At 33.7% G+C, this 9,814-nt stretch overlaps 1 protein-coding gene across 1 annotated transcript; it reads right to left on the bottom strand.

Moving 5' to 3' along the window:
* Window positions 1-803: 803 nt before the first annotated feature.
* On the bottom strand, window positions 804-5,535 carry LOC145133758 (uncharacterized). Its single transcript, XM_079068721.1, has 15 exons — window positions 5,365-5,535; window positions 4,545-4,718; window positions 4,391-4,442; window positions 4,198-4,305; window positions 3,979-4,063; window positions 3,811-3,865; window positions 3,420-3,719; window positions 3,222-3,281; window positions 2,712-2,810; window positions 2,302-2,412; window positions 2,148-2,219; window positions 1,916-2,032; window positions 1,615-1,764; window positions 1,365-1,469; window positions 804-1,258 (listed from the first exon to the last, which is right to left on the bottom strand). Exons 1-15 carry the CDS (start codon window positions 5,425-5,427, stop codon window positions 938-940), a joined length of 1,872 nt encoding a protein of 623 aa, XP_078924847.1. The 5' UTR covers window positions 5,428-5,535; the 3' UTR covers window positions 804-937.
* Window positions 5,536-9,814: the final 4,279 nt, after the last annotated feature.

Here is a 9,814-nt window from a genome sequence, read left to right as displayed (position 1 = left end):
CCTCCACTTCAACAACAAGTATTCTACGTTGGCATCCACATCATCAAAAAATTTCATATGTGGTCTGGTTACCTATCATACAAGGTTAAGAGACTTTTTTAACCAGTAAAATAAGACTACATTTCCCTTAGAGTACCAAAAAAATGACTTTTTAAAACAAACAAGAAAATTTTGTAGGGCTAAATTGACGTTTTCCTAATATAATATACAAAATAACAACTATATTTTCATTATTTTGTATATATATATATATATATATATATATATATATATATATATATATATATATATATTCAATGGAAGCTTCCAAAGTTTGACAATTTTTAATGTCGGCCATATCGACCTGCTATAGCAGCCAGTTGCCACAATAGAAAATTTTGTTAATTGGTTTTAGCGAAAATTTCTAACACTAAGGTGGTGGTGGTGGCGGCGGCAGTGATGGGGTAATGGCGAAGGTAAGTCAATGATTGCAATAGTTGTGTGTGTGTTTGTGAGGGTGAGGCTTGGGGGTGAGTGGGTAAAAGGTGGGGTTGGCAGTGGCGGTGTTGGGGCTTAGGAGTGGGTGGGTGGTGTTGAGAGAGGTGGCATGAGAGTTGGTGTGCATTTTATATTTTAGAAAAATTTAGACTTAGAAAATATAGAAAACAATAATTATCATTTTTCTAAAATTTTCTAAGTTCTTTGTAGAAAATTTTCATTTTTTGTGAAAATTTTAGATAAAATGTTGAAGTAAAAGCGTTTCCTATTGTGACCCTTCTTTAACCTGAGGACATAATATAGTGGTCGACCCAACAAAATAGACAGAATATAAATATAGTGGCTTTTATATGTATTTTCCCTATGCAAAAGGCCCATTTACATGATCAAATCATCAGTATTTCAAATAAGAAATCGAGCTGATTTCTTAGTGGACTTGGTTTCTATTTCTATCTCATACTTACAAAACCTCATCATCTTGTTGATATATCGACTCATCTTCAATAGGCAACGATGGCGGTGTTCCTGGCGGAATGGCGGCGGCACCATTTTCTCCGGCGCACACGCAAAGAGCCTCAGCTTCACGAAGAACACCATCCACCTCGATTTGACCGGACAATTCATTGATGTATTGTAAAAGTGTGTCAAATCCCATTTTCTCTCCCATAATCTTGGCTCGATTCCGTTTCAAGATTGCTATACAGATGTAAAGATGAAGATGCTCACTTGGATAATGAGTCCATAATACCTCCCATAATCTCAATAATTTATCGTATTCAAACTCCCTGAAATTCATTCGATAAATAACTAATAATAATTTTTTCATCATTGTAAATTTATATAACTGAATTTTCTATTTTACTTATTGTTGTAAGAAAAAGTTTGACTTGCCTTTTGAATTGTATAAGAATCCATCGGAAACAAAAGAAACAATTCAAGCAATCTTTCTGCTTGAAATAATTGTGCAACGGGCTGTCTAACAATTCCACAAGCTGTGATATTGAAGAATCAAAATTGTCAGAAAATAACAATGTACTTTTTTTTTAAAGTAGGATGCTATAATTGGTTAGAGATTCTTCAAAGTACAATGCTTAAATAGGACAAAAAAAACACAGAGAAAGGAAAGAGAAAGAGAACCTTTGAGAGTGCAAAGAGTTGGGAGTGCATGCCATTCTGGTCACGGTTGAAATTTGGTCCAAGGCGTTCCATTAAAGAAACAAAACACCAAAATGATTCCGATTCATCTTCCATGATGAATAATATTGGTGATAGGAGATCACTCATACCCTAAACAACATGTATAATATAATATGTATTGCTTTTATTTTTATTTATTAAATTAAATAATAAAACAATAACATATTTCACATTTTTATCTATTAAGTCGTTCTTTTTGTATTAAGTCAAAAAGGATTGAATGAGAGTAAATGACAATTACCTGACAATAACCAAGGTCAAAATTGTAAAATGAGTAGGTCACCAGTATGTTGTGCAAAAGATCCACATTAGGGTTTTCATCTCCTTCATAAAACGGATGTGATCTGTCCGTCCTTACCTTGTAAAAAAGATTAAAATTAAATAAAATCGTGTAAGTAATTTAAAAAATATAAAAGGTCTTTTATCGCATATTATAAAATAAATATTAGGGTGTGATGAATCTGTAGTTATACCACATCCTTTTCGATTAAACTCTTCCTGTCTCTAAATTTTGAAAATCTTTTTGCCTGCTCTGGAAAAATGCTCTGCACAATATAAGTTTTTGAAAAAAATAAATTATATTTCTTAATTAATTGGGCCTAAAAAAATATAAAATTGAGCACAAACCTGCCATTGGTTTCTAATAATTTCATATTCTGACTTTTTCACAGCCATAAAATGTTGTCTTTCTGTATATGTAGAGTCATATGCATAATATCCCAATAATATTGGCCAAATCTGCATCATGTGTTGTAAAAATTAAAATTAAAATACATACCTGATTATAACTACTTCCAATTTTATTTTATTTACTTATTAGGACACTGTACTTTGGAAAATATAAAAATCTACCCAATTATATTCTAATTCGATGATATTGCTATAAATGGGTAGATTTTTCAAAGTATAATGATGTAATAGGAAGAAATGAAAGTAGAAAGCTCTAGTAAAGTAAATATCACTGTAAGTGGGTGGATTTTTCAAAGTATAATCCTGTGAAACAAATGAATAAAAGTATGTTGCCAATTTTTGCATACCTCTTTTCGTAAACTGTGCTCCACTCCACCATAGAATATTCTCTTTTTCAAAGCGTTTAAATCCTCAACTCGGCCTTCAGAATCCAAAAACGTAGCCCACTGCACAAATATGTGGAATTAGGGAAGGAATGGAATGGAATGGTTCATTCCATTTTCCATAGGAATGTAAGAAACCTGTTTGTTCACTCGATGGAATGGAATGGAATGGACCAATCCTGAGGGAATGGGGATGGAATGAAAAATTGCAATACACCTCATTTTATTAATTGCTATTGACAAAAAAAAGTATAGAACTTCATATTATTTTATTTAACGAAAAAAAATATCATTTTATTGTAACTTATCTGGTGTTTCACGAGCTTTTATTATGTTTAGTTTTTTAAATTTGTAGATAAACATTCATTAACAATAATCTACTCCATTCCTACATTTTTCATTCCATTCCATCCAACCAAACAGACCCTATGCTTTACTAGAAGATTCAAAATGGTATGCAAAAGCAAATGTTACCTCTTCATGTCCCAAAGAAGGCTGCCTTGGTTTTCCCCATACCAGTGATGTTTTATCAAGCTGCCAAAAGATTTAAAAAAGCAACAGGACCCAAATGAATACCATAATTTTACTTGTAATGATGATAATGAGCAATAGTTGACTACATTATATAACATGTATTTAGATCTTTATTCTAGAAATGGATGTTAATGTTACCTCAAAAGGGTCAGAGGGTATAGGAGCTTCAATGGAGGCTATTTCCTGAGGTCTTTCTTGGTTATTCTTCTTGTTTTCATTAGTTCCAGTGTCATCAAAGAGGCTTTCACGAAATAATTGGGAGGTTGTTTCTCGTGCAAATCTTGTCACAAGGGAGAATTTTTCCAAAACCTGAATTGAAATATCACGTTTATGCCTACTACCACCATCTTCGAGTCTTTCTTGATTATCACTGAAGGGCGAATCGGTAAATGAAGATGAAGATAAAGCTCTTGGAAGTTCCATTGAAGATAAAATTCTCTGTTCGAGACATTAAATATAAGAAATCCAAGATATACCCTTACATACATGATGAAAGTAGAAAAGATTGGCTTGAAACCAAAAGTTTCACCTGAAGAGGATCTTGAAAGTTATTTACAAGAAACACATTTGTATCTTCTGCAGACCTGTGGTGATAATTGACTTAAAATCATATACTAGAAGGGTAATCATGTAAAAAAAAAAAATTGTTTCATTAAAAATTACAGGTGAGTTATATTGCATAAATACAAATACCAACCTGGCAATAAAAACATGTTGCTTAACTGTAGCAATAAACTCTCGTAGTCCTCCATTATAGAAGTAAAGGGGAGGATACGCGAGGCCTGAATAAAGTTCCAATCATGGTAAACTTAACTACTATAATAATATTTACTAACATAACATAATAATTTTATATGTAATTAATATTAATAAAAAAAATGGACCAAATATGGTGCAAAAGAATGCATGGGCATACCAGATGAGAGAACAACAATAACATATTGCCAGCCAATAGCTGGAGTGTGCCTACGAATTGATCGGATATCAGCAAAAGACACTGCTCTTATGGTATACAAATTTTTATCTGCATAAAGAAACAATTTCATAAGATCATTAATTTGGTAATAGTGGATAAAAATCTAATGAGGTATGTGATTAGATGTTCTAACCTCTCTCTGAGAGTCTAGCATTTGAGGTTTGCCCTGTATAAGGTATCCATGACTGTTATGAAACAAAGAACTGAATCTTACAATCATAACAAAATATCCAACAAACATATATCATAAACAAATAAACATTAATTTTACAACAATAGAACATTACCATAAATAATAAAGAATCTTGCTTAATCAACTTCAAACGCCCGCTGATCCTTACTGTGGCATATTGACTTGGATGAATTGTCACGTGATCCTTCATGTATACTGTTTCTGCATTTTCTGGGTCAATGGGATTGTTTTGATTACTAGTATCATTCCCAGCCATGATTGAGGAGCCCTGAGACATAAACCTAAATCAATTTTGCATCTGTAGCTTTTCAATTAGGTCAATCATGTTCATAAAAATAAATAGATAACACTCGTCTTGTATCACCAGATAACCAAGAAATCGAAAGATCACCACGTTCAGGTTGTACTACTGCAGGCATTACCAAACTTATGCGTTTAATTTGCTAAACTGATGAATATCTTCATGGTCGTATTATGTTTTAAAAAACTCAAAGGCAAGCATCAATAGATTCAAGTTTAGTTTTATTCGATTGTAAGCAACAAATACAAATGAATGCAAGTCGTTCAGGAGCTACATAAATGTAAATACCGCGCGATAGATTTCAAATTAGATCAACTCTACACCAAAAAGACCCCAAATGCAGAGGTTTTTTGCTAAAAGTTGAGACACGAACGCGTGGAACAATCATCAAACCTGATTGAACGCTTATGAACTACTATTAACGATAATGTTCTCGGGAGCCCTAAATTACACACGAACGAAAACTCAAGTGCAAACAAACTCCGCCATTATAAGCTTCCAAATTAATTCAATGGAAAATTACAATTACAAGCCGAATTATTCAAATTTAACGATAAAAAAGGGAGTGCAACCATAGATAAATAAAAAATCGGGTAAGTTGTGTATTGCTTACTTGTTGGGACGCGGCAGCGTAATCAGCGTCGTCCGCCAAATCATGAATCTCCGTTTCATCCATCGCCGCCGGTGGTATAGGGAAATACGGGGATTTGTCAGCTGATTTTTTTTTGGATTTTGGGGATTGAGACAGAGAAAAAAAGGGGAGAATCGAGACCTGCTAACAATTTCAGGATGTTTGGATAGAGAGATTCCGCCTAACTTGCAAATAACGGCAACTATTCCCGAAATTTACAAAATTTGTCCGTGAACTTTCAGTTAAAGTTATCTTTAACCCCTAAACTTTAAAGAATCTAATGATTGGTACATCGACTTATTGACTCTTGACTCGATTCTTGCCGATTTGAGCCAGGTTTGTTGAAAGTTGATTTTAGCCTTTCAACTTCGAAATTAAGATTTGTCTAAATAACTACGACCCATCTATCTATTATTTTGAAATAACTGTCACGCATCTAAAAAAATTCCTAGATTTCTATATATTTTTTTTTTTAACGGCAGATTTTTATATGTTTATATGAGTATTTTTTAATGTGTTTAGAAAACAAATATAAGAACCATTAATTATAAAAATATTATCATGATTAAATTTGAAATGCATTAATTATATAGAATATTCTCCATAATTAACATATTTCATATTTTTGAATGAAAAATATTTCATACAATTAATGAATTTCACATTTAATTATGTTAATATTTTTCATAATTAATGTTTCTTATGTGTGTCTTATATTATGAGAACTAAAAAAACGTATGAACTTGCGAACTCATAATTAATTCATCATTTTTCAAAATAAAAAACATCAATTTTCTCCAAATGGTACGTCTAAGCCATATCTAGGCTCAAAAAAAATTGACAATTTTTTTATTTATTTTCGAAGTTTGCATGTATGCACAATCAGCAGTCATATGAACTGCTGATGAGCACAATCAATAATCATATGGACTGCGGATGTGCACAATCAGCAGTCATATGGACTACTGATGAGCAATGTTGTTGATTGTCCTCTCCTAAGAGGTTTTCTCCATTGATGTCTGTTTTTAATTTCCACCACCATTTAGAGAGAATAGTTAAGTTGAAATTTCTCAAGCAACCTATACCGAGACCTCCAAAGCATTTTGGAGACACCACCTTTTGTCATGCAACCCAATTGATATTCTTTTTTGAATCATCTCCTCCCCACAAGAAAGTCCTCCTCACACCTTCCAATTTTCAAATAACTTTTTTCGGAGCTTTAAAGATAGAAAAATGGTATAGAGGTAAACTTTCAAGGACCGATTTCGTAAGAGTCAAGCGACCTCCAAATGAGAGATTTTTAACTTTCCACTTGTTCAATCTAGTGTTAAATCTCTTAACAATCAGGTTCCAACTTTTACTAAGTTTCATGATATTATTAAGAATATACAAACCACAACTGTGAAAGTCAAAAATATACATGCCTAGTTGAGATGTGATATGATTTCATTGCAATTCCTAAGACACAATCTAATATATTGTTGTATCGAGTAGTTGAATCATAGTCTCTTACATTAAAAAAGGTTGCATGTGTAGCATCACCAACTATGTTAAATTCCCCCAATCCATATATGATGTGTGAACATTAACAATTATGGACCATAATTAGTAGTTATATATGGATAAAGCGGGCATGATATACATATGGTGATGTTCATGGATTGAAACAAATGTTGTGGAATTATTTTTTGATATTCATGGATCGAAATCTAGGGGTGTATGTGGTTTTCGGGGACTTTAATGTTGTTAGATACGCATCATGATTGGGTTACGTGCTCTCTCAGTCGGTTGCGACTACTTTTAATAATTTTTTTGGAGGCTAATATGATTGATATTCCCATGATAGGTAGACGGTTTACGTGTGTAGATAGCAATGGAGAAAAAATAAAGCATGTTGGAGTTTCTAATTTTTGAAGACTTAAGTGATCGTTTTCCTAATTTATCTGTTATGGTTCTGGATATGTTGTGGTCTGATCATTGCCCCCATTATGTTAAAGAACCAAGAAAGTGATTACAGGCCTACGACCTTCAAATTGTTTAATTATTGGTTGGATATGGAGGAGTTTGATGTTGTTGTTCGACATGCTATGATTGATTTCCAAGGAAGAGAAAGAGAAAGCAAGTGTGTTTATTTCAAAAATAAGTTAAAAATTATCAAAGGAAGAATGAAGCAGTGGAAAGCTTCAATGCGGGCAGAAAAAGTTGGTCAAAAGAATGATTTGATGCAAATCTTTGGTGTTATTGATAATAATATTGATGTAGGGATCATCTCCATTGAATGTTCTAATGGGAGGTGGAATATACTTAAAAATATTAGTGATATTGAGGCTTGTGAAATGGAAGATGTGTTACAGAAGTCGAGAATAAAATGAGGTGTGGAAGGTGATGAAAATTCAAAGTTTTTTTTTCACGGGTTTCTCAAGAAGAGAAGGAGGGAGATGATGATTTGTGGTGTTTTAGTGGATAGAGTTTGCCTTTCAGATCTAGGGGCTGTGAAGCAAAAATTTTTCAACTATTATGCTAAGAGATTTAAGCCATTTGATGGGGTTCATATACTTCACTGTAGTCCTGGGTTTAAAGCCTTAGAGGTTTCATTTTCTATTGAGATGGAGCTGTGGTTTTCTGAAACCAAAGTTACGTCTACAGTTTGTTCATGTGGCAGTGATCAAGCTCTATGTTCTGATGGTTTTTCCTTTCGGGTTTTCAAAAAGTATTGGGACTTGTTAACAAATGATGTGTTCGACTTTGTGCAAGAGTTTTGTGATACAAGGTTGATTCCTAATTATAGTGATTCCTCCTCTATTACTCTCATTCCGAAGTTGGATAGTCTAATTAGTGTTAAGGATTATAGGCCTATTAGGTTAATTGGCTTGAATTATAAAATTATTGCTAGTTTTTAGCTAATAGGTTGGCAGTGGTTGTGGGTAATGTTGTAAGCACGAAACATATTGCTTTCATTAAGGGTTGCCAAATCATTGATGATTCGTTGATGGTGAATGGAATAGTTGATTAGATGCGCAAAAAATGATGTTTTTAAAGTTGACTTTAAAAAAGCTTATGATTCTTTAAGCCGTGATTATTTAGATCAGGTGATGTCTTTCATGGGGTTTAGAGTCGTTTGGAGGGGGTGGATTAGAGTTTGTCTGCAGTCTGCTAGATCTTTAGTTTCTATGAATGGAAGTTTGACTACAAATTTTTCATTTGGGTCATGGGTTGAGACAAGGAGACCGTTGTATCCTTTCATCTTTATTATAACTATGGAGGGTTTACATGTAGCTATGGAGCATGTAGTATTACATAGGGTTTTTAGAGGTGTTCATATTGGGGAGAACTACATGCTTATTTCTTATATTTTTTATGCAGATGATACATTTTTATGGGTGAATGAGACGTGGAAAACATAAAAAAATCTTATTACTTGGCTTACGGTTTGAAAATAAACCTCTAAAAGTCTAATCTTCTTGGAGTGGGGGTTGACTTAGCAATACTCAACCTATTGCAACTATCACTGGATGTGGGGCGTCAACCCTTCCCTTTGTGTATCTTGGGTTGCCAGTCGATGATCTCATATCTAGATCGAACGGCTGGAAAGTGGTCGTGGATCGTTTCAAAAAACGTCTTTCGAAGTGGAAACTTAAAATGCTTTCTATAGGGGGTCGTCTTACATTGATTAAGTCAGTTCTTGAGAGTTTGGGGATCTACTACATGTCGTTGTTTAGACTTCTAGTTGGTGTTTCTTAATCTTTGGAGTCTACCTGAGCTAGATTCTTTTTGGGGTGCAGAACCATATGAACAGACGTTGAGCTGTGTGAAGTAGGATATTATTTTAAAATCTATAGGTAATGTGGGTTTAAATGTTGGGAATTTGCCATCTTTTAATTTTGCTTTGTTATATAAGTGGAGGTTGCCTTTTTTAATGATTTTAACTCTCTTTGGGTTAGAGTCATTAAAGCTTGTTATGGGTTGCTGGGTGGATTTGATAAGGATTATGCTAGAAGTGGGAGAAGGGGGTATGGACTAGGATTTTGGGCGTGATTAATCAGTTGCATGATATGGAAATTGTTTCGTTGTCTTCTATGAGTAGAGTTGTGGGGAATGAGGGGGATACAAATTTTTGGACAAATTTGTGGTGTAGAAACGAACCCTTTCAAAATCTTTTTCTTATATTGTTCGCTCTTACGGACAATCAAAATGCGGTTGACAAAGGCTTTTGGTTTATGCAAAATTGGAGATTTTCTTGGAGACGTGATATTTGGGGCGGTGAATAGAGCACTTAAATCTTTACTTTGATGTCTTTGTTGGAGGAGGTCACCATCACTGATTCTTTGGATAGATGAAGGTGTGATTTGGAGTCGTCAGGTGATTTCACAGTCAGATCAATGTGACAACAGATTGATAGTGTGGTTCTCCCAATTGTTTACATACCTATTAG

Source organism: Lactuca virosa, chromosome 8 (assembly GCF_052849685.1).
Source record: "Lactuca virosa cultivar CGN04683 chromosome 8, Lactuca_virosa_CGN04683_v6, whole genome shotgun sequence".
Classification (NCBI taxonomy): domain Eukaryota; kingdom Viridiplantae; phylum Streptophyta; class Magnoliopsida; order Asterales; family Asteraceae; genus Lactuca; species Lactuca virosa.
The sequence above is the reverse complement of the archived record's forward strand: the minus strand, read 5'-3'. Positions and strand labels throughout refer to the sequence as shown.

Excerpts from the sequence above, each read along its gene's own strand:
- LOC145133758 (XM_079068721.1), bottom strand. The coding sequence starts at position 5,427 with ATGGATGAAACGGAGATTCATGATTTGGCGGACGACGCTGATTACGCT. Across the intron at positions 4,719-5,364 it reads ACGCTGCCGCGTCCCAACAA|GGCTCCTCAATCATGGCTGG; the intron begins GTAAGCAATACA and ends TTTATGTCTCAG. Across the intron at positions 3,866-3,978 it reads CAACATGTTTTTATTGCCAG|GTCTGCAGAAGATACAAATG; the intron begins GTTGGTATTTGT and ends TTATCACCACAG.